The sequence below is a fragment of the Lissotriton helveticus genome, chromosome 8, assembly GCF_964261635.1.
Source record: "Lissotriton helveticus chromosome 8, aLisHel1.1, whole genome shotgun sequence".
NCBI classification, from domain to species: Eukaryota; Metazoa; Chordata; class Amphibia; order Caudata; family Salamandridae; genus Lissotriton; species Lissotriton helveticus.
This window is the reverse complement of record NC_136069.1, coordinates 353993134-354018462: the sequence shown is the minus strand read 5'-3', so window position 1 is coordinate 354018462 and position 25329 is coordinate 353993134. Positions and strand designations below refer to the sequence as shown.

Below are 25329 nucleotides of genomic sequence, written 5' to 3'. Positions count from 1 at the left end.
CGGCAACGCGCCTTGCATTTGGAATGCCCTTGCAACTGACCTTCGCTGGAACCCTTACTACTCTAGCTTCAAAAAAGAACTCAAACTACATCTCCTCAATAAATACTGGGGACCCTAATCCATATCTGTTCTCTTCCACTGGCCACATCTGTCCGACCCTAAATGAATCCGCCCTCCCTTTTTTTCAGCCTTACTCGCCCTTCCTCCTCGTCAATTCCCCCTCCCTGTTTACCACCTTCACTCCTCCTTGCACCCCCCTTCCCTTGTCCACCTTCAGCCCTCATCCCCTCCAACCCCACCTCACCTCTGCCCCGCCCGCTTTTTTTTCAATTTGTTGCCTTTTGATATTTTTTATTATTCACATCTTCCATATTTTGATGTGCTTATTTCCCATATGTATCACTTTGAAATCTATCAGGCGGAGACTTATATGTTGTTTATATACATTGATGCTATGTATGTCCCCTGTCTTATTGACCTTCTTGTCTCTAAAATGTAAAGCGCTCTGATACCCCTGGGTCCAGCTAGCGCTATATAAAACCTCTAAAATAAAATAAAATAAATAAATCCCTGCATATTAGCAGGGATGTGCCAGTAAAGATGCGACACGTAGGAATACCCTTGCGCCACCACAGATGAGTCGCATTTACAATGTGCGCACCGTGGCGCAAGGATAGTCAGATGTGTGTCGCATCTTCTGTCGTTAGGGCAGCGCATTGCTGGTGTCGTGTCGCACGTGCATCGCAACTCCAGCAATGCTCATGGGTGGCCTATACCTATTGTGCTGCGTCACTCCTTATGCCTGCTTCAAGCAGGCATAAGGTTTTGACGCAGCGGGGTCGTAAAAGGGACTGTGAAATCTTGTAGATTTCACTGCGTCAATTTTACGAGGCTTTCTTGTGACGGAACGCCCACCCTGCATACATTATACATGACGCAGGTATAATCGCATACCACAGGGCTTTACAACGTGACCCATCTCACTAGATGCATCACATTGTAAATATGTTGCATAGTGGCGCATTGTTTACGACGCCGCTGCATCACAGAAGTGACACAATGGTGTCATAAAGATGTCGCAAAGGGCTTGTAAATTTGCCCCTAAATCTCAATACAGTGTCTGTACACTTCTGCATCCAGAACACAGCTAACTCTCCTATCACTTATTGACTGTATGCTTGCCTATGACCTTGTACAGCGTTGGCTGCCTTTTGGTTAGGTACACACTATACAAATAGCACATACATACAGTCAAAGAAATGTGCTGTCAACAGTGCAGTCACAAGTTTGGGTCTGCAGTGAGGACAGAACATCAGTGCAGCAGTGAAATGTGGGATATTTTTTCAAACTGTCAAGTCTTTCTTGTGTGATCCCATGCAGCCTGCTTACACACACCTGTGAGAGATGTCTGGGTAGGTCTCTGGGATGGTTGTGTCCCTTCCCAAAAGTTACCTGCAAAGGGTACACTAAAAGCATGCCACTCCCTTGGTGTATTGTCCCTATGCCTGCATTTGTAATATTGACACAAACACTGGGCAAACGTGTTACCTTATTTACCTGGGCCTACTTCCTCATGCACATTAGGGCACAGCACCTTTTGATTGCTCAGACACAAAACCTGCACTGTCATGGTCAGTTTTACTGTAACCGCCCTTCTGTAATATGGTTGTGTCCCAGGTCTGTCATACCTCCAAGTTTCATGCCTCCTAACTCCAGCTATGGGGTATTTGCTCACTGGGGACACTTGTCGTGCTATTAAGACTTAGTTGGTACTGGCTGCAATATACTGAGACCCTGTGGAACTGTGCACCATAGCTGAAATAATCATTGACACTGTAACTGTGCATCATGGCTGCAATATCATAGACACTGTGCACCTGCATAGTAACATTGGTAATAACGGCTTGAGAATTCAGTAATTAACAAAAGGCGGTATAACTGTACCTTGTTGGTTCTAAACAGAGTATAGCCCATCTCACACGTTAAGCATTAGCAGCCCATTATTATGCCATTCCATTTTTTGTAATGTTCTTATATTCATAACTGGTTTGGGGATGTTGTGTTTTTTCTATTTTCATAGCACCTCTCAGTATGTGTGCTGCATCTTGCGAGCGCGCACCTCTGCCACGGGACTCTGACGTCATAGTTGCCTAGGCGACGTCTTCCATTATAAATACCGGCCACGCCCAAAAACGGGCGCTTGCAGTTAAGCATACCCGTCCCGAGCGGCCCCCCAAAGAGTTGAGCGGCGAGTCCTGTATGGCGTGTAGAAGGACGATGTCCAGTTGAGCAGAGACATCCAGGAGGTTGATAATACATAGCGCACTGGAGTCCGCGTGGAACAGAATAAGACCATTAATCAGGGCATTTCCAGTTAAAAATATGATCCTTTTATTCCATCTCAAAAGCAGAACGTCTAACCATAAACCTAACAGCTGGAAAGTTGGATATTAATATTTAATTATATGTAGACCGCTCTCCAAAAACTGAATTCTGGAAATCAAGCAAGTCTCAACAATCATGTTTTATCTTGATTTGAGGTCATTTCGTATTTATGTTAATTTATGTGCGCTAATCGGGTATTTGTCTTCTAGTAAGCCAGTGTTAACACCACATAATTTAAAATGTTACTAGACTTCAGTCAGTCGGCACGTGGAAGGGATCTATTCACAGTCAACGTGTGGCTAATCACTTTCACATCTTTCATGCAGGTGAATTTGTCAGAGAGAGGCATCTTGTTCTACTTGTGCACACTCCAGCATTAAGCTGTGATTTTACAGGCTTTCATAATACCCCATCTAACTAGTTTAGCCAGCATTATTCTTGAAGATACTCTGGGGGGATATGTACAAGAACTGCCGCTAACTAACGCTAATGCTAGTTATCAACAGTTTTTTAACACGCCCTATCACCAAAAATGATTGCCCTGTTAGCAGTGTATTTATAATACATCGCTACATGCTGATAGTTACAGGTAGCCATGGTGAAATCTGCCGTTAACACTAGCATGAAGGCGATACAAATTCTGGCGTTAGCGGGCAAAAACTGACGAAAAGTCAATTTCTGGGCAACAAACTCACTTTAGTCAGCCCAATGTGACTTTTTTTGGCTCTAGAGGCAAAATTAGCCTATAGGTCCACCTCCAATAAAAACAAAACCAATGGAATGCAGACTGAAGCAGCCAGGGCCAAGTGCAGCACAGATCAACAACCCCCTCATGCCTCCCAACAGCCAGGAAGACCAGCCTGAGTCCCAGGAAAGAGGAAATCCAGGGCTACAATCAGGAAAAGAGGCGCATCTCTAGGCAAAACCTGTGATGCATCACTTATCATTACGCACTCCTTCCAACACCATGGCATCCAAAACCTTGAAAGCGTGGACAGTCCCCGGGGCCCGGAAGCCTCACTGGCCCTGCGTCTGGGCCCCGGATTTGGAATGTGGAGGAGCTGTGGAGTTGCTGGGCCGTGGTGGAGACATTGAGGTGTCGACGATTGCCCTTACCCGGTGGTGAAGTTTTGCCAGGTTGCATGGAGACACGTTGCTGACCTGTGTGAGAAGACCGCATGGTGCCCCTTGGAGCTGTGAACGGTAGAGGCGCTCCTGCGCACCAACGTCGGGAGGTCTGCATCGCATATCACATGCCACCACTACACTGGGGGGCATGGAGGTGATTACCAATGGTGGGCTGCTCCTCTCTGCATCACAGACCAGAGGATGTTGGGCTGGCCGGACACTGTAGAGGAGAGGCCCCTGAGCTGTGCCAAACTTGTGTGTTGGGTGTGCTGCAACTTCACACTTAAGGGAGCCCTGTTGCATCACCTGCATCTGGAGATTCCCCAGTGGACTTGACGGCGACTGCGGTACCCTGGTTTGTGAAATCCCACCTGGCTGTAACTCCTGCTGGCTGAGTTACAGATTTGGAGTGTAGTGAATAATGCCACAGTGTCAATGTTCAGGTGAGGAGAAGGTAGGACGCATAGCGGAGGAGGCCTGGGGGTTGGGTCGGGCCCAGGCCTAGCACCTGTGGATGACGCACCCCCAGTGGCGGCTCATCCGCTGTGGCGGAAGAGCGTTGCCCCACTGCTTTCAAACAGTGCAAGAAGAGGAAACATAACATGATAACTTTCTGATGTACTCCTGCCATGTTTCCTTTGCGGGAGGTTGAGTGGGCAGCTCTACTCACTCAAGTGTGCAATGACTGTTTGGTTGGCCCTCTCAGGCCACCCAAAGTAGTCATGTGCACATCCCTGTTCACAATGCAGGCTGCATTTTAGCCTGAATGGAGAATATGCCCCCTCTCTAGCCTGTGGCTGAACGCCGTGGCAAGGCGCTCAAGAACAATCACTATGTTATAGTGCAGCATTTTGATTGGCTTAGGGGAAGTAGCCTGGCTGCCTGCTTCCTGTTCTTGGAAGCAGATTTAGGAGAGGAGGAGCACAGAAGATGCAGAACCCGGCCTCGAGGTAAGAATTAATATAAAATATATCACAACCCCCGCTCCCATCCCGCGTCCCCGCCCCCTTCAGGGTCCTTACCCACGTTTCATGCCTCCCAGCTGTCCAGTCCCCCCGCAGCACTACATAATGTCGGCCGCTGTGCGGCCATGCGCAGCGGGTGTACCACTGGTGCACCAAAGGCAAGCCTGTCTGCGTCCATCCGCCCATGGAACGCACCCAGCACCAGGGACCTTTCCTCTTAGTCACTCCACCGCTACGACGCCAGCACCCTCCTCGCCATCTACCCTGGATACAACACTGCCTGCCATCTAGCAACACTGTAGAATTCTCTTGCACCCTGCACCTGTTGAAACTGCAAACGCACCTTTTGCCACATCAGCACACCAGCGCCTCCTGCCGCCCAGCCGACCAGCTCAACAGCTCAACAGCTCAAAGTGAGGTCCCGCCACAAAAAATCTGGGACCTCCTCGACGTCACCTCTTCAGACATCACCTTCTTCACCGAAACTTGAACCAACCTCTGCTCTAGACCGGACATCACCATCACCATCCACAACGGCTACAAATTCACCCACATGGACCATCCCAAGCGGTCAGGAGGAGGCATTGCTATTGTCTAAAAAAGGCCAACTCCGACTGACCACGCACTCTAATGACCCAAAGGTGGCCATGGACCACCTCCACTTCCAGTTCCGGCCCATCACCACCCTCTGTGGCACCCTCATCTACAGGCTCCTCGGGCCATGAATGCCCATTCACCAATGCTATTGTAGACCTCATCGCACCCCAGGTTCTCCCATCCACCGACTACATCCTACTCAGAAACCTCAAGTTCCACCTGGACAACCCCAGTGACCAGAACATCACCCGGTCCTGGGGAACCTTGTCAACATCGTACTCAAGCAGCCAGTCACCGCACCAACCCACATAGCCTGACACAGTGTCGAGCCCCTCTTCTCCACCAGCGGGAACTTCAACTACAGCCACACCGCAGGACTCTCATGTACCGACCATCATTGTTTACATCACGCCTTCACCATGCCCACAGTACCTCATCGTCATCATTGCCCCACCCCACTCTCCGTCGTGGCTGGATCAAGGCCACTGAAGAACTTCCGGTCAACTCCCTCAGCACCACCACTTTGCCAACGCTTGCAGATGCCAACAACGCAGTGCGCTACCTCCGCCGATGGATCTCCAACTGCGCCAAGGCACTTCTCAAGAAAAGACAATGCAAACAACACTCAAAGAAGGCCAACTGGTTCACTTCCACCCTCCACTAGTCCAGCCCCACCTGAAGACATCTTGAGAAGAGATGGAGCCACAACATAAATCAACTCAGCAACACTGTCACCCGTGCACCATGGCGCAAGGGCGGCTTCGTTGGCGCATAGCAGCCATTGTGGCTTATTCATGAGCCCATTCTGACAGTTTCACCCCACTGGTGCATCATTTTCTTGACATACTTGCAGCGTGATTCTTTCACCACGTTGCATCATTTTTGCGAAGTGACTCATCTAGGCATATGTGTGACCTTATGAAGCCCTGTGCCACATTGTACCAGCATCAGGTATGATGTATGCATGGTGGGCGTTCCCATGCAACAAATCCTCCTAGGAGTGGCGCAGTGAAATCCATCAGATTTCACTGCAACAATTGTTGGACGCCACTGCGTCAGTATCTTATGATTGCCTCATGGCAGGTGTAAGGGTGACGCAGTGCCACAGGGATAGGCTGGCCCTATGCATTGCTGGAGTTGCATCATGCTTGTGCCACAACTGCACGGAGTGCGAGACTTTTGCGCTGACAGATACACCAGGATTCCAGACGTATCTGTCATTAATTGCAAAATGAAGCACTGTACAGTATATACAGTGCATCTATGGTGTCACAAGAAGGGTGTAGTGAAAAGTATTGCAATGCTGTTTTGTCGCAGTGTGCAACACTTTTCATGAATGAGGCACAGGAATATGCCCTCTCTTATTGATGGTGCGCATTCCTGCCCTGTAGTTTTGTTGCAGGGCAGCGCAGCAACATTCCTTTCAGTGCTATCCAGCACCAAAACCTTCCGAAATGAGGCCCCAAGTGTTTGCACCATTTTTAAGACCAGCTATTTTTTGGTCTTAAAAAATTGCTTCTAAAGCGGGGGTGCTGTGATTGCTTCAAAAGTAAAGAAATATACATTTTTTTCTATTTCTTTACTTTTGAAGCAAACGTGGCACCCGCGCTTTAGCTTACGATGTTTAAAGCTGAAGCGCGTGTGCTGTGATCCATTTGTACTGTAATTGCTCTGGCATTACTGAAAGTTTGAGCTAGTATCATTGCATGATTATTAGCAATGTACATAGCTCAAACTTTCAGTAATGCAAGAGCTATTACATTGCAAATGCTTGTTATTCCATGCACTCTTCATTAGTCTCTGTTTTCCTTTCTTGCACTTCCTTCTTCTTTCTCCTTTGCTGCCTTTCTCTTTCTTTTTCTGAATCGAAGTGTGATCAGGGGCGTAACACAGGCCCCTGCCCCCCTGCAGCCCCTATGGTGCTGGGGGCCACCATGCCTTCAACAACCCCCCAACCCTTCAGTGGATGCTCCATTCTGTCTAATGCCAATGAACACCTGTGAGACATGGGAGATGTGGGGTCCCCTCTTCACATTCTGAGGGGACCCCGACATTTGGTGTTATGCCTCTAAGTCTGATGATGAAAAGTAAGTCTTAGTCCCCAAAAATGAGTGCTTGTGCTTGCTACCAGCAAACACCTGCACAAATTAAGCACTGGATATCAAATGCAATGTCAGTGTCTACTCACTGTGTCATGTCAAATCAAAATAATACATAGCCTAGGAGAGTTGTCAGTCGAGGTCCCTTGTTGTATCGAGCTATGTCTAGCATGATGCCTTGCCCTTTCTTCATATTCTTTTGAGTTATGTCACCATTTAAATAATTACTTTACCTCTGAGTCTTCTCTCCAAGGTAACCAACAAAGTACTTTTGTCTCACAAACAGATACATCAATCCAGCAAAAGCCGCAGGAGCTGAAAGAGATGAAGTCAAAATCAATGTGTTATTAAACTACGTTAGTAAATCAGAACATCGAATTCGCAATAGTGTCATTGGGATGCTAGGAGTTAGGAATTAACAGCACTGATTCCGGATTTGTTTTCTCCCAATGCAAGGGAATTGTTGCTTTCTTCTGCCTTTGTGTTCATGGATATTAAGTGTATAAACTTTAGTCAATAATTGTTAAATCATCTGACCTTGAGGATTGTTACATCACAGTATATAGCATATTTTAGTACACCTATGCTGGGAGCAGCAAATTCAAAGTGCGTGCATAGATTTAAAGCACCTTTGGAAAGACCTCAAGAGGCACACACTTCATGCTCTTACATGGAAGTTAAAGTAAGTGAGGAAAATGGCACTCCTGAATTTGGCTACCAAGAAACAGCTTGGAAAGTGAGAAATTAAAGATTGGAAGTAGACAAACTTCATTTTAAAATTGGGAACTGCGAAGTGTAGAAGGTTCATGACTTCCTCACAATGTGACCACTCAACAAAGTGGACACCTAGTCACTTGAAAAAATGTGAAGTCTCATTTGTCATAGATCTCAACTTTGATGACACCTAAGTTATTTTTTCCTTCATCATTACTTCAAATCTTGTTGAAAATAGACCACATACACGTAAGCGTAAAAAAGTACATTAAGGTTACAAATTATTACACAATACATTACACAGTTATTTATCAAGCCATTCCATTCTGTGAGATAAAACCATTCAAAGTTTCAAAAATCTCACATTTTGCTTCAGTTATTCTGATATCCAGAGAGGTACCTGAGTGCATAGCCATGAAGGTTACAGGATTACATTGTACATGTTCGATGATGGTAGGAAACTCCATTAGCTCTGCACATCACCTTAGTTTTCATATGCCCCACTCATCCCCATTTTTATGATCATTGTCAGCATTCTCCTAACAAAGATTGCATGTGCCACTATCTGCTATGCCACTTGTTTTACATGTCAGACTCCTTTTTCAATGTCACTCGCTGTATGTGCCACTGTGGCCTTCTTCTACTCTGCGGGTTCTATGAGTCATTTTGGTCTTTCTTTTATGTTGCTAGCTGTATGTACCACGGCAGTCCCTTTTGTATGTCACTTGTATGTGCCACTGTGGTCCCTTTTGTATGTCGTTTGCTCTGTGTACCATTGTTGCCCTTCCCAGTTGTGGGTCCCTTGCTCACTTTGCCACTGGATTCAAGCTAGCCTGGCTAAGGAGGGGTATTAACCCGAAACCAATCCCAGGATGCTTGGTTCTGGTCCAGGGAAGACCTGGCTTGGCAGTTCGGCTGGACTGTTCCCATGAGGCACAGGGTCACAACAAATTTGCATATGGCTAGTTCTGAACTGGGATGGCGAAGTGAGCTAAAGAACGATGATGTATTCACCCCAGATCTGTGACTGGGGGTGAGTATCTGAATAGTTTCAGCCCTCCGTCCATCATCTCCTTGTGTTTGCTTTGTTCGCCATAAGTTGGCAAAGTATGCCCAGACATGGGTCCCTTCCTTAGTTTGCCACTGGATTCAAGCTAGCCTGGCTGATGAAGGGTATTACCCCGAAACCTGTCCCAAGATTCTGGTTTCTGGTCCAGGGAAGACCTGGCTTGACAGTTTGGGCTGGACTGTTCCTATGAGGCACAGGGTCAAGACTGATTTGCATTTGGCTGGGTCTGAACTGAGGTGGCAAAGCAACGCATTCAATCCAGATCTGTGACCGGGGATGGGTGTCTGAAAGTTTCAGAGCTCCGTCCATCATCTCCTTGTGTTTGCCTTCCCAAGTATAGGACTTTTATAGAAACCATCTAGTTGTACTAATTGAAATATTGCCAGGTGATCTAATATTTTTGAAACACAGTTAATTTGCAGGGCCATTATGATAAACTTCAGCTGTACTTGAACTTTTTAAATCTTGCGGCACCTATTAGCAGCCTGTGATGCTGCAGTGTTCTGCTGCTCCCCTTCGGGACAACTAGACTCGGCAAAGCCAATAGGCCTGGATTTAATATGCGAACAAATGCAGTTATTATTTGTGCTTGCCTGTGGTTGCATCTTTTAGCGCATCAATGCCACTCCTATTTGCTTTGCCAATGCTTGTCAGAGTGTGTTGCATCGGACTTGTTTTCTGTCAATGTGTTACTGATAAGCGTGAGGTAGAATGTCATTGCTCACTAACAGTTCTAGCAATGGATTTCTGTTATGAAGTGAAACATGTTTCCTCGATTCACAAAGTCGTCAGGGCCTTGCCATCAAAATTTTAGTTATGAAAAGCTTTCTATCACAGTACTGGCCTTCTGCATAGTTTATTTTGTTTTGATAAAAGTAATACTATTCTCTTCTTCTTTTCATAATATTTTCACACTGCTGTTACATCACCACCGGTTAAAATTGTGGCATTATAAATTGGTAGACAGAAGCAAAAGGTCTGGGTCAGCCTTCCCTAAAATTGGGCAGAATTTACTTCCAATCCAGCCTTGTGCTTTCTTTTGAGTGATTTTCAAGATTCATCTACACCATGAAATAATTACATGAAGCTTAAAACAAGGTCTAACGGTTCAGTTTATTCCCAATGAGACTTAAAGGTTCTAGTTAACATTGTGTACTTGCCTCGGTGCAACTTTGGACATTTATATACTACAACCACGAGTAAAAGCCCATTTATGGCCGATATAAACTATGATATAATTGATGGGCAGCTGGCTGATTTATTGGTGTTGCACGTGGGGTAACCCGAAGTATGTCCTTTATGTTTATTGAATAGAAGTATATTAAGGGCATTTGAAATGACATTCAAAATGGCGATTTGCTGGAACTGACAAAGTCTGTTTGATCAGCCGAAACACATCTTCATTAAAATTGACGATTACTATTAAGCGGACTGCTGTGTCAGACGTGTTATGTTGGCGATTAGACTTGTATGCAGGCTGGTGCAATTAAATGGATGGATTGTCCCCCGCTCTCTCTGTATGTTGGAGAGATTTTTGTGGCTATATACATACATATTAATGAATTAAGATAAATATGTACATGTTTGCCTTACCTTCACTACAAAACAATCCTGCGCACCAAAGTACGGCTAAGAATGTAGGGTACGCATCCACACAATTTTGGCTGGGAAAGAGAAATGGAAAATAATTATAAAATTCAATACGAGAAAAAATTTCACATAAGATGTTAGTTATCATCATCTTCATCCTTTGATGTATAAATGTCACTCCAATGAAATGGACAGCAATACATCGACTTAAAATGGACTATGAACAATGTAAAACCCCTTGCCGGTTAATGCCTACAATTTTAGTGGATTTCCCACTTTTTGCATATTTACAAAAATCCCAAACTTTCTGGAATATTCACAAAAATCCCCAGCTGTAGCAGTGGAAATCTAGGCGAATCATAAATTTCCTTGAATACTCCATCACCTCTATTCTTACACCTTTACAAGCAAGAAATCCTCTACTACATTAACACAGAAAATGTGGGGGGGTTTTCTCACTGCAACATTTTTCAGTTTGGGAAAAGCTCTTTTACAATATACCTATGAAATTTGGAGGTGATGGCTTCGTCGTCTGATCCAGTAAATAGACTTCGGGGAATATGTACAATGGAGTGGCGGAGAGTGTCGTTAGCCTCCTTGGCTTAACGACACACTCCGCCACTTTGTAAACGCATGGCTGAACCATATTTAGTTCAAGTTCAAGTTCAGGTATTTATAAAGCGCACTACTCACCCAGAGGGTCTCAAGGCGCTTTACAAGAATGTGGTGCAGCCTTGCGTTTCCCCCTGCGATGGCGCTAAGTTTAACAACTTAGCGCCAACGTAGGCACCCTTGCACCAGAGTGCAAGGGTGTCTGCGTGCAGGGGAGGATTGTTTATGTGTAGGAAGGTGTCCCATCCTGCACATAAACAACCCTAAAATGCAATTCTGTAACTTTCATGTGTGCTGCTTTATGCAGCACACATGATAGTGACAGAATTGCATTTTTAAAAAAAAGTTTGTTTATGTACAGGAAGGGATACCTTCCTGTACATAAACAAATCATGGTATTTTGCTTTTTCCATGTGTGCTGCCTTGTGCAGCACACATGGAAAAAGCAAAAACAAGGAGAAATAATGCATTTCTCCTCCTTTAGCCAACTTAAGACTAGGGTTTTCCTGGTCTTCATTTTGGCGCTGCTTCCTATGTACGCCACGCTTGTACATAGGGACAGCATCAAGTCCAATGCACCCCAACACCCACTGCACGGCCCTTTCACACTAACCATGAGTGAAATGGTGCCTTATGTAGAAGGAAGCATTAAGCCACATTGAATGGCTTAACGCTACCTTGAACATAAGGCAAGGCCCCTATCGCCACAGGAACGTTCATTTTTGTGACGTTCCCGTGGCGATAGGGGCTTGTACACATGCCCCACAGTCTCCTCAAGTGATCCACATGGAAAGCTGCACCGGGAGCAGGTTTCCATGTGGACGCTTTAGGAAATCACGTGATTTCCTTGTTGAGAATGTACTTTCTTTGTGTGGCTTTCTCAGAGATACAGAATTCTGTACAGGGGAATGTATCTCCCAATGCAAATGCACATTTTTTTGTTTCTTTTATTCTCTACTAGGAAAATATTTATCCCCATCAAGAAAGCCCCCCCCCCTACACCCCAACCAGATTTGGGGGTGACTAATTTCCTTTACCACTCTGGAAGCTGTATTTATGCCAGCACTTGTCTGATGTAAATATATAGCCCTTTTCCAGCCTAGAACGGGAATGAAGTAGTTTTTGAATGCCCACAATCCTACTTGTTTCTGGACATTCACAAACTTCAATAGCTCGCTTAATCTCCCCGATGGCCCCAGCACCTGGATACCCTTAGGAGTGATAAATCGTGCTTTACAAATCTTGAATCTGGAAGCATGCCTTGGAATGCAGAGGAATGGGTGCGGGGATCTCAAAGTGTCTCTCTGTCATTAAGACAATAATTGAGAGATATTTTAGAAACTCTCCCTATCTCAGTTTGAGTACAGATCCTGGAAGCCACATTCAAGACTATTCGCAGTTTCTCTGACTGCCAGTGGGAGGCCTCTGCCACTCTGATGATGAATTCCTTCCTATTTCCAAAGTAATTCTGTTTCTTCTAACACAGCAAAAATCTGGAGAAATCTATAGCATTGAATTTTGCTGGGTCAGGGACTTTTATTTTGTTGTTGCTCTCAACAATTTCTCATTTGGCATCAGGAGTCCAGTTCCCCCTTAATTGTATCTTGTTCCACTGAGCTACCCCTTTGCACCTCAGTGGGATCTTAGTGGCTCTGGGTGTTCGACTACCATATCAACATTTTTATATTGTCCTTAACGTATATGGATATCATAATATTGATTCCCAACATGTAGTTAAGGTAAGAGGCTATGGAGTTAAGGAATAGAATAGAATAGAATAGAATTTTCATTGGTTATGAAGGAGAAACTCATGTGCAGGAGATGTGTATCCATATTTTCCATTTTGATGTCAAGTGCAGTCACTTTGCTTTCTCCCTCTTCATTCTAGTGTACATTTGTGCCATCACCCACTGCACCGTTGCCATGTCTTTAATATGTTTTTGCAGGATATTTGTAAATTCTTTAGAATTTCCCGAAGGACTCTTTCTTGCTGGTTAAGATTGATCAGGCATAGGTCCTTCTCTCTTTCAATACTCACTGCTGATACATAAAGTTGGGATGGGATGAAGATATCCTACCTGTCTCTGTGGATTTTTGCTACTTTGTTGTTAGGATTCAAAGCAATCACTAAATTCAAATTCAAAAAGTACTTTATTCGGTTAAAAAACCAATAACCATAAAAGCAGCAGATAATATTCATTTACAATGATTAATAAACACAGCTATTTATAATAGGAGAAGTTATCGCAATTCATGTAATCCATAATACACACACTTTCAAATTTCATCCAAACAAACTGATTTCCGATATTTAAAAACTTCTTTAAAATACTCAGATATTGAAGCAACAGTGAAAACATTGTCCATTTTTTGCAATTCTAAAAACGCTGGGTAACATCTATGTAAATTCATCTCTTTTAGGATAGGGACAATAAGTCTCCTACGAGGGAGAGTATAACATTTACAAAAAAATAAAACATGAATATTAGATTGTGCGGATAATTCATCACAGGGACATACGGGTAATTCATTTGACCAAGAGTTCATTTCAGGAAAGGCAAATAATCTAAAAACAATATTAATTCTGAAACGTGTTAAAAGAAATCTATCATAATTAGGCATAGGGAGGGTTAGGTATGGCTGTAATTTGTCTCTGGTTGAAATCAGCTGATGTAGAGAAACAGTCTTTTTCTTATTCTCTTCTAACAGTCTTTTTCCGCTCAAGTGTTCCATGCATAATTTTTTCAGAGCTTTTCTAGGAATGTGTACCATAGTAGATGGGTCATCATAATATTGTAATCGGTCAATTTCCAACAGGAACGTTCTGATGTAATTTAACCATTCAAATTCATTTACTTTCCCAAGTTTTAACACATCCTGGAGTATGGCACTATTTAATATGCATTCATTTACAGTCCATACCCTGTGCCAGAGAAGAACGGGCTGTATTCTAATTATGTCTGAGATATACGGAACCCCCAGCTCAGCATGGCAAATAAAAGTCGCTGTACTTTCTGGTATTGACAGGATATGCCGTAAGAATTTCCCCAGAGGCCCGCTCCATACAGTGCCACCAAAACACACGTTGCATTATAAATAATTAAAATGTCCCTAATTAATTTTTTCCCCAATTTTCTTATGTAACTCTTTAAGGCCATTATTGTCTTAGAGAACAGGAGCGTTCTTACCTTCACCGCACTTGTCCAAGAGCCAGTCTCATGGAACAAGATCCCTAAATAAGGGAAGGAAGAAATTCTTTCTAAAGGGGCATTATTTATATACATAGTTTTCATTCGCTTCTTGGTGCGTGTACCACAATTCATTGAGCATAAACTTGTTGAAGGGTGATATCAGAGTTTGCAGGGCCATGGGGGTACAGGCCATTAAAACAGCGTCGTCTGAATACAAGAGTGCAGGGATCACTAAGTCTTTGAAGGAATTCCCACCACTCACTGGTGCAAATGGTGCAGCTTTGCAATTTGTTGAAATACTCAATGGAATATCCATTTAGATGTTGGGGAAGGAGGTCACAATCATGTTGGTCTAGGCAGTTGAAGAGGGCCACACTGGATCAAAAGCCCTGCACCCCATGGAGCTCTGATACCATCATTGGTCTCTGTTGTCTTGGTCAAGTCCAGAGGATAGGATAGGAAGCCTTCAGATTCAGAGTGGGAAGTCTGCCAACTCAATGCTTCAATCACCAAACCAGCCAGTCCCACTTCAGACTCCAGCTGTGTTTAGCGGCATAATTTTGGAAACTGCTCTTCTATGTTCAAGAAGTGGCTCAATCCCACTGGTTTCTACTGGGCTTCCTTGGCATTTTGAAACGCCAAGTCACCAGGGTGCCTAGCGCAGTGTCTCTTCCTGCACCCTGATTGCAATTGCTGAGGCGACCAATCAGGTCATCTCACTCAGCATGAAGAAAGGTGCCATCCTGAAGCACCGAGAACTGGTGACTGTCTCACAGCTCAGGATTACACAGCTGACATCTCTCCAGAAAAACCTATGCCTTACGTCCTACAAGGAGATCGACTGTTCATTGGTATCGATCACAAAGAGGCTGCTATCCCAGGTTGAGCACAACTTGACGTTTGCACCCTAAGCAGGACTTTAATCCGTGTGTCAATCACTGAGGTTCTCTTCTGCAATATGCAGCACATAAAATCTGGTAAAAAGTACAGGAGCAAAAAGCACACATATGCTGTTTGAGCACATTAGAATGGGATAACATGCGCTACTGGCATTTTATTTGCCATTCCAAAATATCCGACCAAGAATCAGGTACAGTTTGAGCGCCTTCTAATTTGTGAACCCCGCACAAACACAAATTAGCGAATATGCCATTTGCACCCGATTTTTGATAATTGGACCATAGCAGGATTGGTGTGCATTTAATGTGACAATAGAGGCGCTTTTCAGTACAACATACAGGCACAGGAAAGGATAAAACAAAATGCCATGGAGGTACCTGCCACCCAGAGAAAGATATAATTAAAGGCATTTTTCTCGGACATGCAGACAGAGATTCATAGTATTCTAAAGAAAGCAGGTAGTATTTTTTCAGCTTCAATTAGGTCTGCACACCTATTTATTTATATTGTGGGGTTTTAAAAGTAAAATCCAGTTTACCTTTGTTGGCGACTGCTGCACGAACTCTAATACAATTCCCAGGTTCCCACTCTCACCTGCCTGCTCTAGGACGTGCCTTGTGACACAGAATAATTCAACGAACCCATTGAACTAAACATCTGAGAAGGCAGAACTTACCTTCAACCATGCGCAACTGCCTTCCAACTCAATCCACGCCCTCAGTCTGGCCCCCTGAACTACAGAGGAAGAAATCTGCAGCAACTAGCACTTCACCTAAAAATCACCCAGGGCAGAGGTACCTCAGAGGCTTTCTTCACTCGCACAAATGTGAGGTGCTGGGAACTCCATCCAGAAATGCGTATACTATTTGAATGCACAGTGGCTGAGTCTAGGCAGATGGTGTTTCATACCCCACAACTGCTAGAAGCAATCATGATAACTGCAACCTCAATTTACCAACAATCATTTCAGGTGAGGTTGCCTGTCCGCTGTCGATATGGTCCTGATCTCCTCTAACATTCAGAAGTTACGATTAATGATAAAATGTTATTCAAGAAGTCACTACCACTTCCCAAAACCATGCACTTGGCATCTGTGCAGGTAGCCTAGGCACAGACAGCTTTATTAATATAGCGACAGTCATAGCAGTTTGGCAAATAATACAAATTTAACAGAGGACATGTGATCCTCAGTCTAGTCAGTAAGACTGCCACAGAAGAAATAAAAAAGCACTAATGTCCAAAATAAAACAAACATGGGGAATATCCCAAAATGTGAAATTATTGCCCACAGTCCACATAATAACATTAAAAAATAACAGACCCATTAAAGGAGTTTTAAAGTCCTTCCTAAATCTCCATACTTGTATCTTCAAGCACTCAACCCCCAAATTTCACTTGACCTTTAAAATCTGCAACTATGCTTATGGGACTACACTCAATGTAGATTGTGTAACACAATTTTCTGAATTGATTCATTTTGCATTAGGTCCTTGTTGCGATCTAGGAACTGCATAAAATGTCCTTTTTCAACACCAATCACATACACGTCTGGCTACTCTTTACCTTTTTCAGGGTGTCTCTTGCTTCTGGTATGGAAAGTTTGGCAACATATGTGATAAATATATTTGTTTTATCCTCAATCTTCTTACGTAGTTTATTGTCTTAAATCTTGTACATTCCACCTATTCTTCACAATGCCAATGTTTGCCGAATTTACCCTTGGAATCTCACTTTTTCTTAAACTGGCAGTTTATTTGACTACAACTTGTCTGACTGTAGTGTAGACTCAAAAATCAGTTTACTTGACTATAACTTGTCTGACTCTAGACTCAAAAATCAGTTTACTTGACTACAACTTGTCTGACTCTAGACTCAAAAATCAATTTACTTGACTACAACTTGTCTGACTCTAGACTCAAAAATCAGGATGATTTTTGCCACTTATTCCTTTCTTTAAACTCATTTCTAGATTGACTAGTTCAGGGTGCCTTGACATCACTCATGCTCCTGGAGCTGCAACCATTATATCCTGATATAGTAGTCTGATGTGCAGACCTGAACGTTCACAGATAGATTCCAAATGCGTGCATCTCCTATATTCAAGTTAATGCACTCCAGCAACACAGACCAGCCATTCCAAGTCTTTTGAATTGTCAGAGAACTCTTTGTCATAGTATGATTGAATGCAACAGAGAGATCCTCATAGTACCAATGGCCCAAGGTATAAATAGTGGCTTACACCCTTCGGCTATTCAGCTGTTTCCAGCTACACATTCACTGATTTTATTTCTTCGTCCTTGTAATCCTTCAAGTTTTCTTTCTTGCATTGTTTTAGGGAAATAAACTGGAGACTTATGAAGATGTCCAAGATCTTCTCTTGTGGTCCTTTAGTATGTTCATTATCACCATAACTCTATCTCTTACAGGATGACTCTGAGGAGTCTGGACACAAGAATGTTACTTGCTGGGAAGCACCCTCGCCAACTGTTGATCAAACTCACTACTGCTGACCAAAAAAAGATATTTGATTCCCTTTTCGTTTTTTCCTGTTAGGACGGGCATTTGTTTGTGAAATTTCTAGAATGTTGTCCTTGCCCTATTTCCTTCTCAGATGCAGAAGATTCCACAAGGTAATCCCACCATATTAGATATGTCCCGATTTAGAAAATGTAGGGATCTTTTGACTATATGCTGATGTTCGCTGTCGGGCCACAGTAGGAACAGAATTGGAATTACTGTCAATAAACAGGATGACAGGTGGGACAATTTACCAGCACCATGTACTCCATCCTCCTTAAATGCAACCAAGCATATCCTCTAACACAGTGGAGAACACAAAACCTGGTTAAACTTGAAGTGTGCATTCTTACCCAATGCATACATCATGGAAACTGGGTACTCTACTGCGTGAGAAAGCAAAAGAAGGTGTGAGCATCAGAAGAAGCATCCGCTCGATGGACTTTATGAGGCCTGGGAGCACAGCAGCAGTGATATTGATTGAACAGTTTTTTCTTCCCTTCACTGTGCAGTTACTAGGAAGACTCTCACAAAGGTATTTGGAATCGAATGCTTCCAGCTCTTCATGGGCCCATGCGTGCCCTGTCAAAATGAGCACCATTGAGTTGGGTAACAATAAGCATGTTATTCAGCCCCAAGATACCCTTGGGTGAAGTGCGCTTTACAAATATGCATGTTATGTTATGTCATCTGAACCGAATGTGTTGCAGCAAGTCACACTACTCATGCACCGACCGGTCAACACTTCAGAGACAATGCTGTGATAATGCCCACTTCTGCCTTCTGACACACGTACCCCACAATGTGCTTGGTGCTTGTACCCTACTGCTTTGATCAAGGAGAGGATGCACTAGAGTCCTTTAGTTACAAACATTTATAGTAGAATCTGCTTAATTGGGGCGATTTCTACTGGATAGTAATCTTCCTGGCCACTTCTAGTGGTGGGGTGCAGACTTGTCTCTGCAATAGGTCTTCTTGATAAGATCCTGTTTTGACAATCACAAAGAGCACTGGTGGGGTTTAATCAAAAAAACAACGTTGTTGGTGTTATGACAGTCATATTGACTGTCATCCCTGGTAAGGCGGGTTTAAGTGAGCCTAAAGATGGCCACGCTCTATTGAGCTCTTATGTTCACCCCTTTCAAAGCATTGATATACCACTGTCCACAGCTATAACAGGAAAAGCAAGCCCAACTAAGTCCCATTACAGTGACAGAGGTCTGACAATGGCAGCAATAACTCTGGCCGCTGACCGTAGAGAACTGGCTAATTCACCTATTGAGGATCTAATCTGGAAAAGATGAAGGACATGCACCCCAGAGGATTGGAGGCTTTATTCCGCACTTACTGATAGTCTGCGGGGATTGTATACCTGAATTTTGGGACACATGGCATTAGCAGTTATGGTTTGGGCTATGCGATATGTGTCTTGGTTACCGAAGGAACTGCCACAGCTTAGATTAGCATGTCATGTAAAGTCAATGTAATTGCATTTCAAATATTTAAATTGAATTAATTTTAAGGTGAGGGGTACATTCAGATTGGAAAAGCTCATTCAGTTTTAAGGTAATTAAATATATTAAAAAGATTTAGGTTTAAATTTATATTACATTTAATAATAACATTATTTAAATGCAGATAATTTAATTTTGGGTTCAAGTCATGGTGTTAGATTAAGGAAACATTATTTTAATCAATTAAGAATCGGAATTAAATTCAATTTTGAGTAAGGTTAAAATTACTAAAACGTAACTATATTTGAGGTGTGGTCTCTTAAGCTGCACATATTTGGATCAACCTAAATAGGTTTTTTTTCTAGAGCCTATCATACTACAGTTTTGTCATCCCTTGGTGCTGTAAATAACAGCTGTTACTGTCATCTAATCAAATGGTGGACAATTTACCAACTTTGGAAGGATGAAAGGATAATCCCTGATGTCGGAATTTCTCCCTCATGACAAGCAGTTCACAGCAGATGCCAGCGCGGGGCATCATGCCAGCTTCACAGCCATCTTATGTCCAGCAGAAAACTGCATTGGTTCGGGGAGGAGGGCAGCGTTTTCAGAAATGAGACAAACGAGCCCCGTTCATATTTGTGGAAAAAGCTTTCCCTTACGGTTTTTTTGAGGGGTGTGGGGGGGATTTCTCTCGTTTCCGTTTGAAAGATGTTCTTTTCATGTTCACGTGTTTGTCCTCTGATTTGTGCACGGGCCTTGTGCCAAAAGGACACATTTTAAAGCGCTTACAACATCCTGGAGCCCAGATATCCTCATTGCGAAATCCAACGCACGAGAGACGAGGCGCTTCCTTCCGAGAAGCTGACGGCAGCAGGATGAGATATGCAAATGTTGTTATGTTGCATTATGTTATTGATTTTAAATAGAGCACACTACCGCAGTAGTTTCTTGGCGCTAACTAGGCGGCGGTGCTTCCCTTCATGCCATCGCTTTTGCACTTAAATGTCAGATTGGTCATTTCTCCTAATTTCACTGCTTTGTCCCCTTAAGCCGCTGCCAAATTAATTGTGAGCTCGAAGCCAGCCTGACTCATCCACCTTAACAGAGCTGATGTTTTTTTCAGTAATGCAGAGCAACAGTCACATTTGTGGTGCAGTGTTGTAAGGGGGAGGTGGGGGGGGGGGGGAGACACAGCCCAGAGCCACATCTAATAAGACTGATCTGCTATCAATTGTCATCCCTGTGCTGGTGCACAAGCAGGCTGCCTTGTGCAGCCCACAGCCGTGAAGAAGGAGAGAGTCTGCTATCTTGCAAAGGATTTATATTGGAAGGATATCCCTTCAGTACAAATTCCTTACATTGACCAGCTCAGAAGGATCCCACTAATTGGATGCGTGCACTGCATGCGTTTTTTTAAAAACAAGAACAGTTCCCCTTTTTAAAGCCTATTTCAAGGATATATTCGTTTTTAATGCAATACCCATTCTTGCAACCTTAGGCAATTGAGCTTTGTTTGAAAACCTATGGGTATTTGCATTAATCCACCCCCGTAACTCCCTTCATGCAAAGCATGGAAAAGGTGTTTTGCACTTAGTAAAAGGTACCTTTGTAGCACAAAAAAAACGTTTGCAGTGGATAGTAAATACCCCTGTTGTATGTTGTTGTATGTTGATTTGTGTCACTTGGCGCATGCACAAAGCTTCAGTAAATCTCTGCTCTTAAGTTTACATGTGTTTTCCCACAGAAGTAATATGTGTGTGATTGTAAAGCGTGAAGTCTTGATATATGCCGGTGTTATTTTACACACAGGGTGGCCTCATTAGAATCACCTTTGAATCCTTGAAAAATAGTGGCATGGCGACCTGGATGCCTTATATTGCATTTTATGACACGCCATAAATCATCCAACTACAGTTGAATATATTACATCGTCATACTCTGAACCCCCTTAACTCTATACCTCTAATCCTTAACTCAAAAGTCTTAACCACATAGCACCTAATTATTCATTTACCCTTGTGCAGCATACTTTTAGCCTATGGCATAAACCCTTTACCCAATCTCCACACCCTGAAACATCTTAATTAACCCATAACCACTTGACCCCTTTCAGATTCGAGAACATAAATTCCCCAAAATATGCGCTTTCATGGTTGCTTATTTACTATGGACATGCAAATCCACAATTTGTACCTTAGTGTGGGTGGCTATTTTACTAACCAATTGTTATTTTTTTCTGTGCTTGTTTGAAGACCAACTAAAGCCTTAGTATTATTGCACACTTACACACACTTTAAATGAGTTTCAGTTTTGTTTTCCCGTGTTGTACACTGCACATTTCAGCTAAACCGTTCTGGTGAGCATAATCTCGTTTTGAAGTTGGCACACTGTAGTGAGGATTTCTGAAAGTAGTAGAGTCAACTCTTGCTGGTGATACTTTTGTTTAAAAACAAACTTTATTGGAGTTTTAAGCTAATATAGTGAAGCTTAATGGTGCCATTTATATAAGTAATTGACGACAGACACTTACGAGTCAGGTTCCGCCAGTCAATCAACATTCCCTCACCCTACTGGGTTTTAATTTTGCTACTAGTTTTCTGCAAGCACTTATGCCAGCATTGGGTGATCACTCGGAACTCCTGGGTACCTTCTGATCGGATCGTCTCACGCCTTGTTGAGGTTTGAAGATGGTGGCGCAAATGGACTCGGAGTCCTGGCAGGGTTTCTCGTGGTCACCAGCCATTGGACTAGCCAATTAAGCTCGGCTGCTATACAGCACATCTCAAAGTCAGGGACTGCCAGTCCCCCATATGAAGGCATTAATTATGGAGTCCAGGTCTCGAAACATTGCCCGTGGGACCCAGAGTGAGAGGATTAAAAAGAACTACAAGAGGTGCCGTATCAGGGCCACCATCTTCAGGAGGGCAATGCGGCCTGCTTCTGAGAGCGGTAATTCTTGCTAGTGATATTTGTCACATATTTCCAAGACCATCTCACTTTCTTCTCTTTGACTCCTCTTTTTGTTGGTCCCCTTTGGTTAGTGCCAGAAGACCCGCCTTTTCAAGAAATCTTGTTTCGTTTTTTGACTTTGCTTCTAAAAAGTGCGTTCCTGCAAAGTTGAAAATATATCAAGTTAAATGTCTCAGTATTGCAACATATGGTGCTGGGAGCCAAACGATGGAGAATAGGTTTCTTAAGCCATTACATTACTTACTTTGAAATGCATCCTTCTTTAATGTCCATGAAAAGAGTTAGCCGCTGGCTTTGTTTCTGATTTAATTCAGTTCCATCTCTTGCTCCTGTGGCTAGCTATCTGGATCAAAAAGGACCTTGAGTTTAATAGAACCTTTCAAATATCGTCTAAATCTTGACTATGTCAATAGAATGCCATGGATCAAATATGTCAAGGAGTGAAACACAAACTTGGACACTCTGGCTTGCAGCCGCTGCAGTACAGGTAAACGCGGTGGGGAGGGGCGGGGTGGGAGCTGGGAGAAACCCAACAGACGACAGAATAGGTATAATTAAATAAATAAATAACACCTATTCCATCATCTGTTAGCTTCCTCCCTGCTGCACCCTGCCCGCCTCACTTCGCTTACCTGTGTCGGTCCCCGCTGCTGACCTTTTTAGCCAACTAGACGTGTCAGGCCCGCCTTGTTGCATATGTAGATGCTGGCTGATCTTAGAATTAGTCACCAAGTGGCATATTTTTGAAACTGGGCTGTCAAGATTAGAAATTCAATAATTGTAGACTGGTGTAATGGTCCTAAAGGTTGTTTGCACCTTTGCATTGTTGTAGCAGAACTTTGAGATGGTTTTATCAAGTTGTTATTATTATATTGACCTTATATTGTAACATTGTGATTTCAATTATTTTAGTGTGCTCTTACTGGCTTTTATGTTTTACTTGCTTCAAACCGAATAAAGGTTTTGATGATGATGATGAGCACCACTGAATTCCATAGTAATGACCATCTCTAATATGACCAAAAAACGTATCGTTTGGTGTTCCAAACTATAACCTAAATTGTAATGTTTAATATATTTATACACGCAGAGCAACAAGCAGATATATCAGCAATAAGCAAAGAGTTGCCATGATACCTTCGTTTCTTGTTCAACCCGAAGCCAGGAATGTGGCACATCTTGCAGATATTCCAAAGAAAATGTGCATGATCTTCTCTTTAGAAATATTCTGTATTTATACGGAGTTTGAGAAACTACAAATCTTCCACGTCCTTTTCCCTCTGTTTCATAGTCAATTCGTGAAGTCTAAGGCAGCAAAGTGTTTCAAGGGCGGGTAGAATTGTTGGCCTGCCACCCCCGCCCCCTCTCTGCTGTCACAAAAACAGAGATTGAATGCACTTCCCAAGGAATCTAGAAGAGTGCATACAATCCCGGACACACCCGAGAAAGCCTGGAGCTTGGTCAGTTCTTACAGTAACACAATGGAGCTGTTTGTAATATGGCACTGCATCCCACAATCTGTACTTCAGAATGTGTAGAAACATTACTGTTCATTATTGATACAGAGATCAGAAGAGCTAAAAGACAGCTCTCATTTTCGTTGTTTAGAAGAATAACTCCAGCAGCAGGCATCATAATGTTACAGCTCAACTGTAGTAACATATTATGTCTGGGCAGCTAAGTCATTTCCTTATTACATGTGACTAGAGATGTCACAACTTGACTTTAATAAGGAGATTTGAGACCTTCCTTTATACAGAGACTGCTTGCTAGCACCCTCGTATTAAAAATATGTCAAAATGTATCCCCAACTGCACTTTAAAAAGGAGATTGCAAGTCACCTCAGATTCACATGACCTCATGATAGAACATGGGTTTGACCTTGTAGGTGTTTTTGGTTAGGAAACTTATCAGGCATTTCTGGTTGTAAAAGTGGATATATGTAGAGCAATGTTACCTTTACTTGAGACACGGCAAGGTCTCAGACCTTCAATGTGATGTACGATTGTTCTTATACTGTTTGAGATATAGGCAGTTGTCAGAGAGTCACGTATCAAAGAAAAATAGAAGGTAATATTCTAAACAGGGGAAAGAAATCCCAGCCACGCTTCGGGAAGTAGTCTTCAGTACTGTCAGTGTCAGGGGCTGCTATGGGTTTTAAAGAAGTTATTATGTATTACCAATTTGAGACATTGTGATGCAAATAAAATGCATTGTGTCCTGTTACTAATTACTGTTATTTTCATAGTACTCCTTAATTAACATTTCCAGCATTTTTTAGTGTCTAGTGTTGGCAATTTTCTGTTATGCTTCTGTGTAAGTGGCCGCAAACCACCTTCTCACACTAAACAAAATTAATTTTTCTCAGGTTTTGGGCAGGTGTTCTGGAAGTGCTCATTTTAATTTGGTGTAATGTTGGGGGTTCTGGCAGGCGTTCAAGCAGGTTTCTTTTTTTTTTATCTCAAATTATTTTTATTGAAAATAAATTTGACATATACAGACAGTTTGTCACAATTCTTGACTGCTTAGACCAAAATATAATGTCTGGCTTGTGGTGGAGCACGAGAGAGAAAGAAAAGATAGAGATAGAAGAAAGGGGGGGGGAGGGTTTATCGTTCCAGGTGGGCATCCAGGGCTGCCCACATGTCCCCTCTGGCCGTGTGATTCGCCGGTTGTGGTTGGCGGTAATGTTGTCGGCCCCTCGTAGAAAAAACATACTTGTTACAGCTTGCACTAAACAACGTTTTGATGAGATACAGTTTATTTATGTTTGATATCTGATTATGTTATCTTAGTGCTGCATTTATGAGCTCTTGGATTAGAGCTCGTTCATTTTGTTTCTTTTAGGAAATTCCCCGTGACGAAGAGCTAGACCCGAAATGCATGGGGGAGTCTATGCTACTCGACAATTTGTTTCACATTTATAAACTGTTATGATCATGAAGTATTTGGAATATGAGAATTATCATATGATGGATAAATATTAAGAAGCAAAATATTAAATCTTCTGATGGAAGTTTACACTGATGGGATTCATGTCTACATGATTTACATCCCCAACGCGCATCATCGCTAACTCAGAGTGCTCTGTTAGTTCGTCCTTTCCTCAAAGACTGGCATTGACCAAATTCTCCA

At 43.0% G+C, this 25329-nt stretch overlaps 1 protein-coding gene across 1 annotated transcript in view; it reads right to left on the bottom strand.

Annotated features, from left to right (window-relative positions):
• ALOX5AP (arachidonate 5-lipoxygenase activating protein) overlaps positions 1 to 25329 on the bottom strand; it is a 119776-nt gene that overhangs the window by 19380 nt on the left and 75067 nt on the right. The window contains exons 3-4 of the mRNA XM_078657141.1: positions 10551 to 10621; positions 7408 to 7489 (exon numbers count right to left, since the gene is read on the bottom strand). Of these exons, the coding sequence (XP_078513267.1) occupies positions 7408 to 7489; positions 10551 to 10621 (153 nt within the window). The remainder of the gene's footprint in view (positions 1 to 7407; positions 7490 to 10550; positions 10622 to 25329) is intronic.